Source organism: Phalacrocorax aristotelis, chromosome 3 (genome assembly GCF_949628215.1).
Source record: "Phalacrocorax aristotelis chromosome 3, bGulAri2.1, whole genome shotgun sequence".
In the NCBI taxonomy this organism is placed as follows: domain Eukaryota; kingdom Metazoa; phylum Chordata; class Aves; order Suliformes; family Phalacrocoracidae; genus Phalacrocorax; species Phalacrocorax aristotelis.
The window spans coordinates 91,511,437-91,533,057 of NC_134278.1; the positions used below are offsets into that span (position 1 = coordinate 91,511,437).

Consider the following 21,621-nt stretch of genomic DNA (forward strand, 5'->3'; position numbering starts at 1 on the left):
AATCTTGCGCACTTAGGTGCTTATGTCCTTCCTGACAAAGGAAAAGAACATTAAAAGGAGATGCCTGTTACTTAGTTCAGTAAAGGGAAAAGAAACTTCTACTTAGGTCTGTTTGCCTCTTTTGGAGGCTGGACTTGAGCACAAAGGAGACGAGTGCCCTAGTAGCAGGCCGCTGAGCAGGCTGAGGGGATGCAGGGAGTCTGCTCCCAGGGAAGCTCTTCCACTTTGTATAATCTAGTTACTCTTGTACTGGGGGTTTGAAGCCAAGTACCCAGCAGGCACACCATAACTCTTCTCTCTCTCTCTCTCTCTCTCTGGCCCATTAATTGTCCTGATACCACTCCAGATCTCCTGAAAGTGGGACGCCAACTGTTAAAGGGAGATTCTCGCCTCAGGACGCCTGCAACCTCAAGCTCAGCCTCGCGCGTGGTCCGTGAGAAAGCCACGGCTCCAACTGCAAATCTGAGTAAGTAGGGGATGCAGATATGGGACTTTTGCAGGGAGCGCCTCAGCCGCTGGGCTGTTGGACAAGGTGAGACCTGTGCCAGCCAATTCACCTTTTAGTGCCAAATGCCTTTTGATAGAGATGCAGGTCTCCTGGGGACTGTGGGGACATGCTCCTCCTCCATCTGGAAAAGATGGCTGAGCTCCTGGCGTAAGAAGGGCACTGAGGTTTAGAGGTCAGAGTTGAGGCAGGTATGGAAGATGGCAAGAGCTGTGATCTTTAGTAAAAAAAAAAAAAAGTCTTTTTTATATTTAAGAAGCTTTTTTTCTCTCTTCTGCTCATTCGTTATGGAATATGAGTCAAATAAGAGAAACCGATGCTATACACACTGCACGCTCTTAAGTATTTGTTTTAAAATATGTGTGAGGTCAAGCTGGAGCAGGCTTTGCAATTTGTGTATCTACTGCAGCAAATGTTCTGCTCTTTCTGGCTGTTTTCCGTGGTTTTCAACCCGCTTCACCTGTATGGAAGGAAATACTGTGCCTATGGAAAGGCCATTATAAATCTTCTCTTAGGAGATTTTTTTTTTTTTCTTGGTGCTCTGCTTGTAATTTACAATCTGTATTATTTATGCCAATGTTGAAAATAGTTTTCTGATGCCCTGGTTAAAATATTCTGAACATACTCCAGCTACATTCTACTATGAGCACTTCCACCAAACATCAGTTTTTATTTAAAGTAATTTTTCATGACATAACATGCATGATAGCCAGAATCCTGTGTTGCTGTTAAAGGGTTTTCTTTACAGTTTTCCAGCTGTATTCCTCCACCCCATGATAGAGTGTTGCCAGACTGATTAGAATACACAAATTGTATTCCCTTAATCTTCCTTCATAAACAGTGCCCTGTAATCCTGTCATCATTGTTGTTGACCAAATCAAAACATTAAAGAAAGCCTTTCTCTCAGGCTGAACAAAGACAATCATCTTCAATCTAAAATATTTAGAATGCTTAGAGATATTTTAAGGCTTTAATTAATGTACTTAATTTAATACATTTTAAATTTATTTTTAAATTTTAAAATTTATATTTTAAATTTATTTAATTAAATCAATTTATTTAATTTTAATTTTTAAATGTAATTTTTTTTAAATTAAAAAACGGAAAGGATTTAGTTTTAATTAGGAATTAGTTAAATTAAAGCAATAAAAATATCAAAATATTTGTACCCCTTTTTTAAAAGAAGAAAGGAATTTGACAGTTTTCAAAATTTAGAGCATCATTTCAGACAGAAAGTAGAAAATTCTGTTTTTCCACTATCTGGCCATGTTTGAATTAAAATCAGAAATAGTTTCAGTGTTCTCTGAACTTTGTTTTTTGGTGACCAAATCACTCAGAATTTTTTTTTTTGTGCTTTAGAGTGACATCTTTTAATCCTTTTTGAGCAGTGTTGAGTGGATATGTCTCTATATTCCTTCTGTTTATATATCTGTATTTGTATGCAGGCATAGAAAGCTAAGGGAACGTCTTTATCTTAGCCATGCAAATCTGACTGATTTGGTTTCACTGTGGTATATGGACATTGGGGAAGTTGGTGGTTAATGGGCTCAACAGTGGAAACTCAGCCATAAACAACTAAGCAGGACTTTGCAGATAGCGGTGGCATTTTGAACATTTGCTTGCTTTTACGTACCTAGCTATATAAATCCTGGGGAAGCTGTGTTTTAGATGCCTTCAATCTCTTTTGGTCCTCACCTGTCGTTATGATTCTGAGATTAGGAAGAGCCTGGAAGAAGGGGGAAATGCATGCCCAGTCCCTGTTCCAATAAATAAACCACAATTATGAAAAGAAAATAAAACCCAGCATCTGATAGAGCAACTAGACAGAGGTTGCCCAACTTTGCCCAAAACTCTAGATTGTAGAACTTACTTTTCTCAGGTGTGTTGGGTGCAGGGGTTAGGCAGGGTCTCCTGATGGAGGCAGGGGAGCTGTGGGAAATTCAGGCCTGTTTGGATTCCACTATGTATGTAGCAACGGGTGACAAAGACGTGCAGGCACCCTAAACTGGGTGAATCTGTGGAGGAGCTGGAGAAGGCCCTGATAAGCTGAGAGGACAGGAACCCCATCTCCTCCCCTGGTTCTTACAGCTGGACGCAGTGCGTGTCCCAGGTGGTGTGATGGGGAGATGATGTGCAGCCTCCTCCCAGTTCAAAGCTAAATCTGGCCCTGCAAATCCCAGGTGGATCCTTTCTCCAGTAAAGCAGAGAGCAGAAGAGAGCTTTCCTTGGGCTGCTTTTGTGTGGACCCTGATGTCTTTTGTGTAGTGTGAAACACCCAGCCTGGTCTTTGGAGAGGAGCCAGGCACCGAGCTCTTTTAAAGCTGACCTGCTTCTAGGCATGCCCAGAAACAAGAGTTTCACATAGCTGAGACACTCTGCTGATTGAGAGCGGGATTTCTCAAGTGAGGTGGCAGATAGGGAGAGTGCTACTTCCAAAATTCCCCCCGTGGAGCTGGGGCCCTGGCATCCTTTCATAAATCCTGCTCCAGCCGCTGCAAGGTGGACATCGCTTCCCCAAGGAGCTTGAAATGTATTACTTTTAATGTGTTGTAACAAAACAGTAGATGTACCTTATAATACCGTATCTTAGGTGTACTGTTATGTAAGTTGTGTTTAAAGGAAATGAAAATTCTGCAGAGTTTGTTTTGTATTTTATTTGGATTACAAGCCTTGTCTTGCTTCCATGTTGAGGCATTTCATTACAGGTCGTCTGTTCCTCCCTTCTGAAATTCTCTAAGTAATAGGAAGTTGTTGGCTTTCGAAGTCTGGGCACCTGGCACGCTGTGAGTCTTTGCTCAAGTTGGCAGAATACGGTGTGACCGCAAACCCTCAAGGATTAATAGGCTGAAAAAGCACAGGCTTCATGTCTGTCCTTAGTGTTCCTTAATGCTAAGAGTGCTACTGGGGGGAAAAACAAGCAAATGACAGCAGTCGTAACTTGACATTCATTGCTTTGAGACCCACCTTGTCTTTCTTTATAACTATAGAAATATAGTTTAGGCAACCTATCAATATACTGGGTAGGGTTTTACTGTTCGTTTCAGTAGATGGCACTTGATCTCTATTATTTTTTTGTAATAATTTCAAGGTGTGCGTTACAGTAAATGTTTGACTAGCTTTATGACAAATTTTGCTTTTGATCCTGGGATTGCAGGGCTGCTTAGTTAGTTACCTCTCAGATATGTTTCTCATTCTGGTGGTTTTCTCTTCCCTGTTGAAAACATGTAAAACTGATTTAAAATGTTTTATGCACATTAGAATGAAAACCATGTGCCTTATATTAAGGGTGATTGTGCAAAAGCTTTCAGCTGAATCAGGTTTAGCATGTGATTTCATGCGTTTGCATATATGCTGTGGACACATACCTGCAGCATTTGCTGCTGTGAATGCATGCCTGCGGGGTTTGTTGCTGTGCACCAGCCAGCCTCTCTCCTCCTTGTGCATTGGAACCAGATTTAGGAGATGTGTTGAAGAGGCCTCTGAAAGCCCTTTGTTAAACTTCTGCCACCAACGTAACGGGACGGCTGGGATGTTGACCTAGTCTATGACTGAGTTCACTCCCTTTCTGTGTCCTGTTAAGTCATCCCTGCCAAAGATGGTGTTTTCCAGCTTCTAAAAGTACTTCTGACCAGCCTATTCATTTCTATTCAAGCAGACCAGGTAGTACTGCCAGGCATATGAGAAAACTCCTGAGGTGACACCACATGCTTCCTTATTAAAGACTTGTCCGTAGGTGGATTTACACATCACGGAGGTTTTTCCAAAACTGTCATATACAAGTTGAGTATCATGTTATACATCTATTGGTATTTCTTGAACCTCCAGTCTCAATGTTTCTAATGAGGTTGGAGTAGCAAAGTAGCATCCTTCCATCTCTGATCGAAAGAGCCTTTTGGTTTGAACAGAAAGATAAGTTGTCCAGACTGTTCTCTTCTCCGTGAACATGTGTTCCCCCAACAAAGGTCATTTCAGGATGAGAAGGGAAAATTGCTGGCAGCTGTTCTAAATTGGTGTTAGAAGAGCTCAAACTGCGTATAGAATCACAAAAAATAATTAGGTCAGGCTAATTTCCGTACGAAGAATCTCTGTAAGGTATATAAAGCAGGAAAAAAACCCACTATGTAATGCTCTTTGTCTGTTCCAACATCTGCTCGTGGCTGCTCTGCAAATCCATGAATTAAAAACAATGAAGAAAAATGCTGGCTCAGGATACAGTGATATGCAGAGTCTACATGATGGCTCTCAGCCAATCTCAGTAATTAGTTTGTAGTGACTGTTTTTAGAGATGAGCTTGACTGACTGTGGTTTCACAGCATACACAAGCCACATTCCATATTTATTTTGAGATCTGCAGTGCTTATACTTTGCATGAATGCAGTTCAGATTACTACCAAAGCTATAGTATTTAGATGAGATTGGAAAACTGCTTAATGAGATAAATTTTGATTATTTGATAACAAACTTTCTTCCAAAGTAAGAAAAGTAGGTGAACTAGATGAGCAAAAATCAAGATACATAATTAGTTTAGATCACACAACCAGCAGTATGAATTGAGGGGATCAAGTAAAATCAAGTTTAGATCTAAATGCAGGGAAGCAGGATCTGCGTTGAAGTTCTTCCCCAAAGTCTTCTGCCTGGTATTGAGCTGGAAGTCCCCTCACCCAGCAGGTTTGAACAGTTGATGGTCACCCACACTGAAAGTTTTGCTCCACGTCTTCTCTGACTGCATGTTTGCCAGCTGCCAATTTATCAGCTGTTACTGCGCTGTGCAATCAGCTGCAACATGATTAACAGATCTGTCTGATGAGAGGGCACAGGCAAGCAGTCAGGTAGATGTCCACCCAAGAGTGATAAGCGATAGCTTCTTTGGCCAGCGCAGTGGGATAGGGGAGGGGATGCTGATGCCAGGCATTGCTGTGCTCAGGATCTCACTGTCATTCTGGGAGCACAACTTGCAAGTCTGAGCTTGATGACTAAACTGCATATAAAATAAGAGGGGGTGGTTAGGTACTACAATCCAAGATTCACAGCAGAGAGCATGCCAGGCAGGAACGCACCTCTCCCAGTCCACAGGAGAGGCCAGAGAGGCGTGCCCGTCTCCCAGATTTGGCCACCTACTTGTACCCTGCTTGCGCCCATGCACGTGCCTCACATTCACTCTGAACCTCTGTACCAGAGCCAGACCACCTCTGTGAGTGCCAGCAACCAGCACGTTTCATTGCTTTGAACTACGGCCAGCACTGGTGCTACCACCCACCCTGTTTTGTGTGGCAGCTGAGCAAGTAGAGCTCGGGGAAAAGATCTGAGTTCAGTGCCCTCCTTAGACCAAAGGAGTTCAAATCCACACCTCTCACAAGAGTTCTCAACCACTGCAACCTACAGAGCATCATCAGCTTCCTCCACTGGCTTTAGACCTCGTGGTAGTAGAGGGTATCTGTCGGACATGGGCAGCGGCAGAGCACATGGGAGCAGCTTCTCTGTCACACAAAGAATAGAGCAGTCTACGTGGACGAGAGTCCTGATCCTTGCTCCCAGGATTATATCTGCATTTACGCAGTTACTGTTGGATGTGAAATTTATAGCAAAGTGCAAGGCAAGAGTCTCATGTATAGTAATAGTAAATCGCATGGTAAGTCAAAGGCCAGGGACTGGAACAAAAACACGCTGTCAGCTGAGCTTGACACTGTGAATTGAGTACATTCCCTGCTGGCAGCCTTTGCCCTCAACATGGGTCATTTTTTAAAGGGTGTTATCTGAAGAAAAGCCGGAAATGCTGAAGCAAGACTTCATCACTTCTGTGCAGCTTCTTTTTCTTACATTTGTTCGTGCATGTGAGCAGTCTGGTTTTCTTTCCTAGATTGCTTGTGGTGTACAAAAACAATCTTGCAGGAACAACCCCATATTAAATAGAAAAGAAGTAGCAAAAATGTTTCCTGGAAATATTACTGCTTACGCTGTGAAAGATTGAAACTGGAGATGTAGCTGTGAGTTAAAAGTTTTAAGATAAATTAAACTTAGTCTTTTAAAAATACAGATTCTTTCAATAAAGGGCATTACAACTGAATTATCTCTACTTTTCCAGCTGTTTCTAATGGCTTTGCTGGAAGTTCTTATGCAGTCAGGCCCCCTCTCTTCCCTTGGGGTCTCTAAATAAAGCTATCTACAGGGACAGCATGCTACTTATTCCTCTAGCAGCTGCACTGGAGTGGTGAACTTATATTATTTTGTGTTTTTGTCTCTTTGCTGTGTAACAGGATGCTTTTGAAGGCACGGAAGCTCAGCAAATTGAAGTGCTTTACATTCTGAGGACAAGCTGTCTCTGTCAGCGCTGTTTCATTTACAGCTCTGATTCACTGGGTGACTATATGCAAACCTAGCATCAAGAATGATTTTTATATCTATATATACACACACATAGATATATATTAAGAGGTCATGTTTATGGAGTCAGAAGATAGGTAGTTCTGTGGTTTCTATATTTTGGCAGCTATGAAAGAGTGGTGAAGTTGCAAATAAGAAAGACTTACACAAAAAGACTAAATTAGCTTAAAAGATTTACTAAACTCAGATGCATCCTGAGTTTTAGGAATCCAGTTCTGCTCAGCTGTCAGTGTTCCTGTCACAGGTATTACTTCTTCCTTTTTTCTATGTTGTAACCTTACCATTTAGATAGCACATGGACAATCAAATGCACGCAGGAAAGTTTGAGCTTTATTCTTATAGAAGGAAAAATATTACATGCTCAAGTGCAAGCAAAATTTGACTTTTGAGGCCAGAAGACCATGCCACAAGGTATCCAACCATCTGTAATGGCTATAAATAGCAGACTGGGATGCTATACTCCAGGCATGCATGTATGGTTATTGTGTGGATCTGTGTAAGAAATGTATATACTGGCTCCATATACATACGTACGTATGTGATGCGGTTGCATACTGTCCTGGCAGACCAAGTATACCTAAGCTGTTCTACCTTGCCCAGCCAATTGCAGTGCTGTGGCAGGACGGTGTTAGCTCCCTAAGCAGTGGTCCTCCAACCCATGGGGCAGATGTGCACACACGTCTGACCTACCGTCACTGCCTTTTCTGCCTCTGCCTGGGTTGTGCCAGCTGGCACTGCCTGCACTCCTCATCATGGGCAGCACAGCATGCAGTCGTGGGGTTGCAGGCTCCCCTCTCCCCTCCATGTCAGCTAGAGCTAGGTGACTGTAGTGGTGCTGTCAGGGCAGCAAGGAGGCTAAAAGGCAGTGCAGAAAGCATGATGCTGTTTGCAGCACTCTCTTAGCTCAGTGCCGTTGCCCACTGAGCAATAAAGTGCAGGGACAGCACTTGATACTGCACTATTTCACTCCAGTGTCTTGCAGGCAAGAAGCAATCCTGGAAAACGTTGCAGTACTTTGTTGGCCATCACTGTGTTGTTCTTCCCGTTGCACAGAGCGGTGCACAGCTCTGCTCCTAGGGAGTGGGTGTGCTGCTGCTTGTAGCCTGCTGCAAGGTGGGCTGGGGCCAGAGTGACGGGCCTCTCAGTGTTGGATGCCACTACGCGTGGCATGAGCGTTTCCGTCAGAGCATAGTGCCAAGTTGTCTTGCCTGCCAGCACTGTGACACTGAGTGGCTGCAGCATGGAAATATATGTATGAATGAATTTCAACTGAGATACCGCTTAAGCTGATGACTCAATATGTGGTATCCTTTGTGGGAAATGGTGGGTAAGACAATCCTCTTAGTCAGGGGAGTCTCAGATCAGGGCAAAACAAGTGTTATAGCCAGTTCAGACAAAAGAAATGGTTTTTGAGAAATGGCAGCCTCTTTCATGGTTAATGCTGCTTAGGTGGTTTGTTCTGGGACTTAGATGTGTGAGGTTCGCAATCACATTGTCACAGCGACAAACCTAGTCAACTGGGGTACAAGCCGTGCACATCACCATCAGTTCTGCAAAGGATTTAAGAAAGACTGTGCAGCTGAAGGTTTATCCACCCCAGTGGGGGATGATGGTATCTGCAGATGCATCATGGAAAATATAGCAAAAATGGGGTTCATGGTAAGTCTGCAGCTGCTGGCTGGGGGTGTCTGTGCGTGAGACGGCGCCCAGAAATTCTCAGGTGAGAGATGCTCCCCCCGACCAGCTGTTTAAAGGATGTTGGAAAGTTATTTCCATTCCCTCAGATTAAAGTCATCGTACAATATTGTGGCTTTGCAGTGTAAGGCCCAGATATGGCTTTGGACATCTGCCATTTGAGTGACAGACTGAAAAAAATCCTAACTTTAGGGTGGGTATTTTTCCAGGTGATAAGACTTTCTTAGTAGCTCTACCTACTACTGATTGTAGCAAAATGAAAGCGGTTTTCCCTGTACATGCCAGGGCTTGGGAAATAAAAGCTGTGATCCATAGAAAGTCAGAAATCAGGTAGATGGCTTAACACCCCAGAAGCACTTGAGAGCCGCGCGTGATTATTGGATTGATTTAAGGCTATTAGAGCTGCTTTACTGTCCTTCTGTTTGCCACGAGAACCTGCATATGTGTGTACATACGCAGACACATATACCCTATTAGCCTATACACATTTATATGTACATATGCATGTATGTGTACATCGTCTCAGAAACCAAAATGGAAGCGGCTTTTCCCCCAGCGCGTAGTCTTTTCATATGGTTTAAAGCAAGCGAAATCTGCAGTGACAGTTGTGTGCTGCTGCAGGAGCCATGTGAGCAGCCTGATTCTTGTATTGACGGCTGTAAGAAAGCAAACAGTTTGTCACAACAAATGTTCCTAGCCGTGTCCTAAAAGGGCTTCTTTAGTGTGAGGGGTTTGTGTCCAAATGGTTTTTCTCTGCTCTTGTTTAAGTGCCACTTCTGAAGAAATGTTGCAAATCCAGAACAAATCACGTGCTTGACATCAGGGATGTTGGAAAATTCATGCAACTGCTAAAATTCACACAGGATGGGCAAAGGGATGATGCCTGTTGTTCATTGTGATTTTTAAAACAGCCTTTGAGTTATGATTTCCACTGTGTTTTTACTCGTCCCTTTTCTTTTCCAGGGGTTAAAACCAATTTTAGCTCTTCAAGCAACACAGGCTGTACCTCAGTGCCTGAAGCCCATGTGTCGGCTGCTGGAAGCAAAAGGTCTTTTTCTCACAAGTAAGCAAAGCAATTTTTCCTGAAGAGTGAGAGAGTTGCTAGTGCAGAGAGAGACTACTATGTAAGGCCTTGCAGCTAATACATAAAATACCACTAGTGTGAGTTTTGAAACAATTTGGCTAACACTATGCTCTTGGGCAGCACTTACGCTGATGAGAACTGTAATATGAGAAAGGGGAAAAAAAAGCTATATTTTTTGAGACCAAAACATGTCAGTAGGCCAGATCAGCCGACAGGTATTTTTTTGTTGTTTGTTCATAACAAGTATGGGAGATACCCTCAGGTAAGACAGAAAAGACTTCAGCTGGAGTGGAGGAGGAGACAACTGGGTATATGTTGCTTAACAGCAGTACCTCTAAGAAGTTAACCTTAACCTTTTGGTCTTATCACTGTTTTCTCTTTGTAATAAACTGTCAGCTTGGCATGTCCCTTTCCAGGTCATGACCTTATTTTTTGTAGGAAGAAGTAGACAATATTGCCTTTGATGCTTTTGTATTCAACACCCTTGCCCAACCTTTCTGTAACTAAAACTATATGCAAATAAAAAAAAAAATATAAATGAGTTATCTATCTAAACAAATCTTTCAAGAAAGATTTCTGTAAGATTTCTCCCTATCATTTGTGAAGTGCAAATCCAGAGAGCTTGTGAATGCGAGGGTGAGGACATTTGGGTGGAGCAGCGCACATTGTGCTCCACTCACAAAATCCCTGCTGGTTACATTTGTTGGAGCAGGTGCAAAGAGTTCAGATTGACAGGACGGGTTTCCTGCCCTTTGTGGAAGTGCTGGCAAGCAGGCCGGGACTGGCAGTGGGATACCTCTATGCTTAAGTCACACAGATGTCTCTGAGGTCGGAGTGTGCCCCAGTGCACAGAGATCGGCAGAATGATGCTTAATGAGCAGTTTCCTATCTGTGTCATGAGACTGTTAGAAAAATAAACATTACCTAAGCACTCTCTAGATTAAATCTAACCAGTAAAGGTACTGGACAGGGGGGTGTGTGTGTGTGTGTGTGAAAAATACTAAGTATAATATGAAGCCCTAAAATCACCTTACTTGCAGTAAGATTCTGTATCATTGCATGTATTTCTGTGCATTTAAATGTAACTTTAAATTAGAGCATCCTGACCCACTTAATTAGACAGAGGTCCTCTGTAATAATGCTCCTTCAATTGCATTGCTGCGTTACGCACAGTCTATGTGAATTCTGCCTCACCCAAGAGTTGATGCTGTACTGTACGAAGTGGAAGGAGAGGTCTCCTTTGCGATATGTTCTCTTTTAACTGTTTGACTCAACTTCCTCTGAAAAATCTCAGTGTTGTCACAAACCACAGTCCAGCACTTCATTGTAAAATAATTATAAAATCACCCAAACCACAGCAGTGTGATGAAGGTTTGCAGCAGCCACCTTCCTTATAAACTGTTCCATTTTCAGAGGAGGGACGAAACCAAGTTAGGGAATCTTGAGAAGAGTTCTTGCTTCATAGTGCTGTGGTATTTAAATTTTTATGTTCAAGCCTCTTTGGTTGGCTGGATTTGCCTTCTTCTTTTCTGAAACCAGCCCGTTCATTACAGTTTAGAAGAACCAATTCCATGAGAGGATGTAGGTAGCAGTGTAGCAGTGCAGGAAGACAAACCAAGTGAGCAAGCGAGGAACCCACCTTGGGAAGCTGTGCTCAGAGCACCTCAGTCCTTTGGCAGTTGCCAGCAGCACAGATACCAGTTGCTTTCAAGCCCACAGTCGACAGTCAGGTTATTTAATAAAGAGTGGGAAAAGAAAGGTAGATACGTATGAGGGAAACTGGAAGGAAGGAAGGAAGGAAGGAAGGACGGAAGGAAGGAAGGAAGGAATGAAGGAAGGAAGCGAGGGAGGGAGGAAGGAAGGAAGGAAGGAAGGAAGGAAGGAAGGAAGGAAGGAAGGAAGGAAGGAAGGAAGGAAGGAAGGAAGGAAGGAAGGAAGGAAGGAAGGAAGGAAAAGGAAGGAAGGAAGGAAGGAAGGAAGGAAGGAAGGAAGGAAGGAAGGAAGGAAGGAAGGAAGGAAGGAAGGAAGGAAGGAAGGAAGGAAGGAAGGAAGGAAGGAAGGAAGGAAGGAAGGAAGGAAGGAAGGAAGGAAGGAAGGAAGGAAGGAAGGAAGGAAGGAAGGAAGGAAGGAAGGAAGGAAGGAAGGAAGGAAGGAAGGAAGGAAGGAAGGAAGGAAGGAAGGAAGGAAGGAAGGAAAAAAATCTGTGGTTTTCTTTGTCTATTTTAATACTATTTCAGCCTGCTCACAGTAGGGTTTGAACTATATCTAATAAATGAATGGTCAGGCATTGGAACAGGCTGCCCAGGGAGGTGGCAGAGTCGCCATTCCTGGAGGTACTTAAAAGATGTGTAGATGTGGCACCTCAGGGCATGGTTTAGGAGACTTGGTGATGTTGGGTTGACAGTTGGACTTGATGATCCTAGGGGTCTTTTCCAACCTTAATGATTCTATGGTTGTCTTCTATGATTCTATGAATAGTTGACAGTGGCAGCTGAAGCACCCTCTATGCCAAAGAGAGAAAGGAACAGTGGCTCAAACAAATCTGTTTTCATCACACACTGTGATCCCTCAGGCTGCTTGCCAAGGAGCATGAAAGCAGTCTTAGAGCAAACCTCCACGAGCAGGCATCTCTCTGCAGGTCTGGCCAGGGAAGGCTGAAGCGTGGTTCTTTTGGCACTAGCCCAGGCTGCAGTCCTCTCATTACTTAATGGAGTCAGAGGTTCAGGGAAGGTGGATGATCTGGTGGAGTCAGTGGGAACCGTGCTAGCCACAGAGAAACGTGAAAATGGCCACCGTTTCCCTAGATCACATAATTCAGACTGAGAGCCTCACAGTCAGTGAAAGAGTGTGCAGTGGCTGATGACTTCAGGACTTTCTTCCCGGCCACTCACAGTTATCTACCTGTTTTAGTGTGTAGACAACTTTGTGCGTGAAATAAGACACATAATGAGTTGTGTGATAAAGATAATCCAGTATGCTTTAACCATGTTGGTTCTCCTCCAGTTGTGGCCTTCATGGTCAGAATAATGGATCCTTATCCAACAAGTCCAGACCCAGCCCACCTGCTTCCCGTGAAAAGGCCCCTTTGTCAACACTGAGCAAAAACCAGCCGAGTCCTGCGAACACCCGTCAGAATTATGGGGCTTCTTTAGCCAGCAGAAGCAACTCAGGCTCAAACAAAGGAAGTGACAGCAGCCAAGTGACGAGGCAAGTCTTTATTTCAGCATCCTGGTGTTCAGCACACTGACTTACCTTCTCTGCACTCAAATGGGGCATCAGCTGGTTGTCTGGCTTGCCAAAGGGGTCGTGTTGCTCCTCAGCATGGGTGTGACTCTTCATATTGGTGGCTCGACAATCAACAGTGTGCTCTATCCCATGTAAAAGTTTTACTGTTTCAGTACTGTAAAATTCAAGGTTACTTTTAGTCAAAGCACTTTGTAGCTGGTTTTCACTCCAAGGCAGGCTCCTTTCCGTGGTTTTATGCTGTCAGTTCTCATGTGGCTTTCCTGGTTCTTTCACAGAAAGGTCCTTTCTCCTTTGGAGAGAGTTGGGTGGGGTTGTATAGAAAATATTGTATGCTCGGGTGAAAATTCACCCTGCCCGGCCTTAGGTACCTCTGTGTGCAGTTTCCTCTACAGGGAAGAAAACTAATACCTGCGGGAGCGTGCGACACGTATTGCAGAGAAGAAATTGGTTGTTTCTCTCCCTCCCTTTCTCTCTCTTTCCTCCCACCCCAGGCAACTCAACAGCCAAGCATGTCAGATACACACCTAAAGCTAGACAGGATTAATGTAGGTTTCAGGGTGCTCGGCTTCTTAACTCACATGTGGAGCTGAACTCAGTCTGTACGCTTCCTTACCTGGCTGTGTCTGCAGCTGGGTGCCCTTGCCAATGGCCCAGCTGCCTGCTCTTGGGCACCGTTTTGGGTGAGGAGATGGCTAGGTGTTTTAAAGTTAAATGTCTCATTTGAGGTAATGGCACAGAAAACAAGTATGATAAATAGTAAATTTTGTACTATAGCCACAAATCAGCCATTTTCTCAAGTACTTTGATTTGCCAGAGGGAGTCACTTGTGTGGACACTGAGGAGCCCAAAATGAGTCAAGCGCCGTATCAGTCTATGGGATGTGTTCCTTTTTGCCAGGACTGAAGAACTGTAGGAGTGATGTTATGTGATGGTGTGATGGTTTTTTTCTTTTCAGGCGATCAGGGAAATCTATTTCTTGTGGTCACAATTGCAGCACTAAGGCAGAAAATCCGGAGCGGTATTTGACTCCTCTGCAGCAGAAAGAAGTTACAATACGGCATTTGAAAAAAAAGCTGAAGGAATCTGAGTGCAAAGTTACAGAAAGGTATATTTCACTTCAGAAATAAGACTGGACAAGATTTATTCAGGAGCATTAAGGGATGGGAGTCCTGATCATTTGTACTCTTTTCTTGACCATGTAAAGTTTTCATTAAGAGATTTGAAATATGATCGGGCTGATTAGGTTGTTTTCAGGTATTTAAGGTTTCATTGTGTGCTCAGTGAATATGTACCGTGCACTTTTGTTACAAATATGGTTGTCTCTTTTTCCCTTTTTTTGAACTTTCCCGATAGAAGACTTTCAAAGGATAGTTCTTCACCAGCCTACTTTAGCACTGAGACCTTTTATACATAAAAAAAGTTCCACCTCACTCAGAAAATACGACCAAAAATGTCCCCCTTTTCCCCTAATGAAAGAAAAGCTCTGACACAAACTAGTGTGCCCGCTTGTGGTTTTGTTGCTTAGATATGGACTTTTTTGCAATAGCACTTTGTATGGATGCTAAGCGAAGAAGCAACAATGTACATTACACAGCAACAGATGTTCTCTCTTTTACTAAAGCTGTGCTCTGAGAACTGGCTTTCCAGCACACACAACCCAAGCGGGCACAAAGGGTTGTTTGAATGGAGCCCCAAGGTAGAGTCCCAGGGACCCCTTGGTCCTGCTTTGGGTGGCCCGACATCTGTACCTGTGAGGGCTGGATCTCACGCAGGGGGCCCTTCTCCCCACTTGCTTGCAAGTGAAGGCAGAAGCCTCTGGATCCATGCTGGGCTGGGGGGGTGCAAAGCAAGCCGGGTGCAAAGCAAGCCAGGTGCCTGCAGCCCTGAGCCATCCTGCTGTCTGAGGCCACTGTTGGCTCTGGCTATACGTGACGAGCTGCTGGCAGGCACAGGGGACACATCCAGGCAGCTGTTTGTCATTTCCTCCAGGGTGAGGCAGTAGATGAGATGTTAAGCGCTGTACTGGTTGGACCTAACCCAGAGGCCACCACTTTCACCTCAAAGTGTCCAGGATCACAGCATAGCCCACAAGGCTGCTGGCTGTGTGGCAAGGTTGATGACTCCAGCTAGGAATCAGCCAGTGTGTCTTGGCAGCCAGCTGACATCTCTGCCAGTTCTCTCAGAGGTGGCAGCAAACGATGCATGGAGGAATTTGCTTCTTCCTTGGAGCATCTTTGCAGCATAGCCACCCCAGTGAGGTGGAGCCTCACGTTGACTCTTTAACTAGGCAGTCACCAGAAGTGTTACGATATTTTTATTTTGCTCCAGGGAAAGAGAAATCGAAAAGCTCAAAGCTCAGGTGGAACGTATGAAGGACGACTGGATCGAAGACGAGTGTAATCATGTGGAGATGGAGCTGAGCCTCTTGGAAGCAAGGAGGGAAATTAAAGAACTCAAGCAAGTTATTGAGAGCATGAAGAACAGCTTGGCTGAGAAAGACAAAAAATTTCAGAAATACTTCCTAGAAATAAGCATTGAGAACAAGAAACTGGAATCTTTGGTGTTGAGCATGGAGATGGCCCTGAAGAGCTCTGTGAGAGATGAGCAGCGCCCGGAGTACACATGTGACTCTGAGGGCAAGCCGTTGTGTACCACGATGCCAGACAGCCCCACCACAGAGGACCAAGCTCTGGAGGAGCTGGCAGATAGTGGGCTGTTTCTTCATGAGGACACAGCTAACGGGACTGATTTATTTGAAGAGAGTTTGACCACCACAACCCCTGAGTTGAGTGAGCCAGCTCCCTCCAATTCTACTGTGAATCAAGAGATGCTTGAAAATGTTCTGGATGAAAAACTAACTTTTTCCCAGGAGGAGGAGGAGAAAGTCAGAAACATGATGGTGGAGCAGACCATCCAGACTGATGTGGTGCCATATAGCCTAGAAGGGGAGCAGTTCATTCAAAACATGTTCAGAGCTCAGAGCTCAAGATGCCTGTCCTCTAAGCCCGCCTTCTTCACTGAAGGAATTGGGTCAATTTCTCTCAAAAGCCTCAGTGATTCTGGTATCGTAGTGGACTTAACTCCAGGTGAGCCAAACTCGACCATCCTTTTGTCTCCTGTGACACCTCCATGCAGGAAGGTGGAGCACGGAGTTAATGAAAACCATTTTGTGGAAGAACTTGATTTTACAGAACCTCATGATGATGAAGTCTTTGGGTACGTCAATACTGTTTCTCAGACAGGAATAAAGAAGAGATACTGGAGCAGCAGACTCGCCAGCGATCTGGCTGTAGCAGCCCCTGTTGTACCAACTATCATGCGGCCTTTCAGTACTCATGGAGCAGGAACAGATCTCATTTACAGTACTAGAGCGTTGTTTTGCAGTTCTGTCCTAGTCCACCGTTTTGCTCTTGACTATTTGATTTGCCCTATAAATCGGTTTGAAAACATGTTACTTGTTTCAGAATGGAAAAGGTAAAGCCTTTCTACAGGATGTTTGTAACTGGTGTTTTTTGAGAGTACTGCTGCCTACAGAAATAGTCCTCCTGCTCCCAGTCACCATGTTCCCCACCCCCCCCACCCCACCGCGCTGGTGTCTTTCTGGTGCCAACATATCTGCACAGTGAACATGACCAGGGAGATCAAGGAGAATACAGTGAGTTCTCTTTCATGTTTGTTTGCTGAATGTTAATTTGTTGTTTGTTAAGCTCAATGAGTTTCCCTGGCTGCTTCACTGGGCAAATATACCAGCACTTTGCACTGGCTCAAGAGTAGCGTGAGACGTGCACGGGAGCAAACGGCCAGAGAAAGGTGGGCTATTTCTTTAGGCAGCACTAACCTAAAACTTTTGTGAAATTACAGTGTTGAGTGACACGGAGGCTTGTTCCCGCTAAGGATGTCACACATGTATTCCAGAGAGCATGCTAGTGTTATCCATTCGTTGTCCAAAGAGTCAGTTCAATTTAGAGGTAAACCCCCTATTCCCCAGGCAGTTTCCAGCACATTGTTTGTTCCTGTCTTGTGTAGTGTTCTTCTCAGTTGTACAATTGCTTGAGTGTTTCACTGGTCTTGTGTGTTTACAGGGACTGTAACCAAAAAGGTACTTTGTTGAGAGCCTTGAAACGTGTTAGAAAGATAAGTATAGGTGTAGGTACAATTTGAGTGTTAATGTTGTTTTAAAGTTTTAATGTGTTGGAATGTTGTAGTCATATGAGCCCTTTGAAATGTATAGTGCTTTAGCTTATTGTTTATTTAATTGTTTCATTGTAAATTACCTTTATAATCACAAGTTCAATGAAGCCTGTTAGAAATGGTAAATGTGTGAGTGTTTTATTGTAGCAAAGCCGTATAAAATAGCCGGTCTCAGCTGAGCTATTGGGCACAGGCAGAGCTGGCGGAGGCACTGTATCAGGGCATAAGGAACCATCAGGACCCAAAGAAGAGAATTCTGCTGAGAAAAACTTCATTACAGCTCCAAGCATAAGCACTCAGGCAGAGAAAAAGGCTCCAGTTGGTCGGTGGACACACATGCCACCTGCATGACTGCACCCATGCTGAGTTAACAAATGCAAGTGCCTAATCTTTAATTCAATGCAATCTTCCAGAAGCTTGTAACTGCTCATTTCTGTGCTGCCAGGAGAGTGTCAGTCTTCCCGGCATTTAACAGAAGTCCAGAATACCTTGTTTAATTAATCTGAGAGCCATGCAGTCTCAGTGTGCCCACCGAGATGCCACTGTGACCATCAAACCACAAATTCTTCCTGTCCAAAACTTGAAATCCATGCATAGTTCAGAGGAGGGCAATGCTAACCAACAGGCGACATAGCGGTGTTTGCCTGCCTCCACCCAACCTTTCAACAACACCTCTGGCCGGTTAAACCTCACTGGCTTCCTGTTCTCCCCTCCAGCAAAGCAAGTGTAATATTTCTCTGTGCAACCCAGAGCAGAAGAAGCCTAGTGAAGCCAGACAACGCCATGCGCTGCCCTGCCGCTTTGGGGAAGAATGGAGTTATTAGCCACAAGGAAGGAGGAATAGTTGGCCAGCATGTGGGGAGCATTTGCAACACTCAAGAGGGTGACATGCACCAATGCTTACAGAGGCAATTCAGAGACCTTTTGCATCCTTGTAATGCCTGGGTTCTGAATTACTTGTGTTTGCAACAGATTCCCTAGTGTTCATTAAGCATTTCACTAAGGAAGAGGAATCAAACAGGCATGTTGATGTAACACAGGCTCCAAGAGTTCACAAAGATGAGAACACGAGAGCGCCTTGCTTCCTCTGCCAGCAACTTCCTCTTCCATGCTCACCTACCTTGTTGGGTTCCTGCAGGCCACTTGACTTGCCTTATGACACTACTGCAATACATAGTTGCTGCAAAGTCACTTTCAAAAGCTTTTCTTTTAAGTACCTGGGCACAAGGGCCAAAATTAATAGGTTGGCGGGTGGAGGGGATGGGACTGGAACACATGACACGACATGCCTTATTGCTACTTCAAAGCATGTCTGTTCAAGGCTGAGAGCGCAATATTTTATATGGGATTTTACCATCTTTATCACAATTTTGGGTCTCTCTTTAACAGCCACTATTGTTTAAGTGATCTTTGCTTTGAGTGGTGGTGAAATGGAGCATAGTTTAGAGGACTAGTTTAGATCTTCAGTTCTAGGAGAGAGATTCACCTGTGACTACGTGGGTGTCTTTTGCAGCAAGCAGGCAACAAAGCAGTATGAACCTACACTTACATTTAAAATGTCAATAGGCTGAACTCATTTCAAACCATGTTTTGGACGTGGTCCATGTTTAAGACACAAGGCGCTAACACCAGAATAACGTCAAAATTGCTTCTTGCCCTTAAAAATCTTCTGTCCGCTCAACTCTCGTAAGTTATTTAACTATGCTCAGCAAGAGAGTTCCCGTCACATTCCTGATAGAAGTCCGTGCTCTGATCTCTACCTGAAATACAGCTCGCTTCCAAGCTGCCACCTTTCCTCCTCCATCCTGCAAGCATGTAGACAGCTCAAGGTACCCTTTGTAAGAAGAGGCCTGAAGTACCACGATAAATGCTCCAGTCCCAGACTTTGTGGGACTGGCCTTTGCTCCCCGATCCACAGAGGCTATCCCAGTTGTTGTGACAAATGTACCACCTTGATTTTTCCCCATCTAATATTTGGCTTTACTCTTAGCCATGATTCACCTGGATCCTGCTGCTGCTGTATGGAGCAGCTAGGGGAGGACCATTAGCCTCCAAAGAGTTCAATAAAACCTCCTCCTTTTTCTGAGTTGAGAAATTGTTCATACCATACTGAGGCAAGAATTGAAGTCTTGCCTCAAAGTGTGCAGGTGGGGAGGACAAGCAGGGCATAGGTTAAGGGTCAGGTAGCAGGTGGCTGCTTGAATTCATGCTTACAGGGTAGCATAGGAACCAAGGCGGCTCCTTCCCTGGTTGAAGCAACACCTATTGATAATCCCATTATGCATTTCTCTTTCTAATCCAGGCTCAAAGAAGCCTTTCTTTAATATTCAGCTGAAGAGGTACCCAACATGCCTCTCAGCTGCTGAAAACACCGAGGCACAGGCACTGCCCACCGCCTCACCAGAGATTCACCTGCATGCTTACTTAGGTCCACCCACTCACAAGGCTCTTCTTCACTTCTGATCACTTCCTCATTTTGCCTTCTTTCCCCCCCCAAATCAACTACCTCACCTAAATCCCAACCGCTAGAAATGCGCTAAAATTGAACCACTGTTTTATTTATGTCCTACATGAGCAGAACAGGGGAGCATTTTCCTCCAAAACCCTTCAGACAAATGAACATGGGGCATTGCAAACACAAGCAACTATAGCGCAGGAAAACATATGAAACCAATGCATGCTGTTTTGACATACAGACTACTAGCTACGAGAGCACTGTACCCTTTCTGGCATTATGTCAGGACTTGGTAGAGTAGATGGGAGCAATTCCTAGAGCAGTTGTGCTCAAGTACAGGCAGGGAAATGGAGGGAAGAACAGCAAAACAGTGTGAGTACGCAGCAGGAGAGGGCAAAGCAACGCAGGAGGGCTGATGTGCAGGAGGTGGCAGCACCTAATCGTTTTTAAAACGGCTGAAGGCTCAAAAACCACGAGCATTCTCATGACGCAGTCAGGGGCTTTGTTTCTAACTTCTTAACTAGCCAATGTTTTGTTATTTTTAATAAATAACATCTAGTTGCACCTATTTTACATTGTCTCAGAAATAGCAATAGTAAGCACTAAACTAATTTTTTTAGAAAGATGCGATGTCGCTTCCAACCTAAACTAGGCAACAGGTAGTAGGTTTCCCTGCCCTGTGTCAGCAACAGGGAAAGAATTATGACATGTGCCTCCTTACTTCATCGGTGTGGTTAAAAGGACAGACGCGGATTGCTATTAAAGCTTATTCACAGACTTTCTTCTTATCTCCAATCCACCATCAGATACTTTAGAGGTGTGTACTAGGAGCAGATTTGCTTGCCATACTGCTGTTCAGTCTGGACAGACTGTCGTCATCGATTCTACTCCAGCCAGAACACTTGCGCAGAAGATACACACAAAAGTGCATATTGTTGCTTTCTAAAAGGTATTTTAAAATTTCACATTTCTCAATGACTTCTTTAATGTCTAAAAATTGCTGTCAAATCAGTTGGTCTGTGCAAGATTTTAAGCAGCATGACAAGCATACTAAATATTTTTTAAAACTTTTCTCCATGACAAAGGCCATTCAGAGTAAGCCTTACTGTCTTTACTTTCTCAAGTACTTCTCTTTTAAGCAGAACTTGTAAGACACAACTTAGTTAAAAATTCTATTTTTCGAGGCAGAGGTGATCTAGTCCCCCCGCCCCTTCCCATTCTGTTACAACTTCACAGGACCCTGGATACACAGGGAACCCGTCTCAGGCACAGGATTTGCTGTCCTCGCTCATCTGCCACAAGACAGCCCATGAATTCAGGGATAATAGCATCCGCACAGCAGAAGATGCAGGAGGTATTCACTGAAGTTCTGAGCTGCACCTAATAACCACATGGACCCTCCTCCTCCCACACACCTTGCCCTCCAGCAGACATTAACTTTTCTTCTTCATTAAACTACTGTTGTCTTCTACTGCCTATTTACCTTGCACGCTTTTCTGACAGGAATCCCACTGTAAATACATACAGTAAGTGTACAAAAATGGAACCTGAGAAGTGCTGTTAACTGAACTGAGAATTTTCACACTTAGATGTATTCACAGGAGGACACCTTTTTTTCAGTTGTACTACCTATGCAACAAGTATACAGCGTGAGACTTTTTTTTCCCCTTAATGTAGGAACTAGAAGAATTTCTGCTAGAAATACAAATTTACCAATACAAGTAAGCAATTGAATTGCTCCCCTACGTTCACAACATTAGCCTTCATAAGAAAGGAGCAGCACGCACCACTGCTGTGTAGCGATGCCCCTGCTGTTAACCACTGTAGTGTTGTAAAGGGGCATGGTAGCACAGGGGCTGCAAGTGACAAAGTGACAAGAAATCCACTTTTGTGTTCAGCTGTAACTTGTGCTCTACCAGAGCGTACTCTACCAGGAGTACGTTGAGAGTCGTGGGTCACCTTTAACAAGTAATTTTCTTCTGCACGCGTCAATATTATCTCCCATGGAAAAATGTGAAACATTTATAAATACCTTTATGGAAAGGCAAAAGCAGACATTCTCGA

The 21,621-nt window shown here is 44.1% G+C and overlaps 1 protein-coding gene and 1 long non-coding RNA gene across 2 annotated transcripts; both read left to right on the forward strand.

Annotated features, from left to right (window-relative positions):
- The first annotated feature begins 316 nt into the window (after nt 1-316).
- On the forward strand, nt 317-12,890 carry LOC142055793 (uncharacterized). Its single transcript, XR_012660051.1, has 3 exons — nt 317-466; nt 9,545-9,644; nt 12,669-12,890. It is a non-coding gene; the product is annotated as an uncharacterized LOC142055793 (long non-coding RNA).
- Nucleotides 12,891-13,842: 952 nt separating this feature from the next.
- On the forward strand, nt 13,843-19,806 carry LOC142055641 (syntabulin-like). Its single transcript, XM_075089758.1, has 3 exons — nt 13,843-14,016; nt 15,240-15,997; nt 19,799-19,806. Exons 2-3 carry the CDS (start codon nt 15,280-15,282, stop codon nt 19,804-19,806), a joined length of 726 nt encoding a protein of 241 aa, XP_074945859.1. The 5' UTR covers nt 13,843-14,016; nt 15,240-15,279.
- The last annotated feature ends 1,815 nt before the right edge of the window (nt 19,807-21,621 follow it).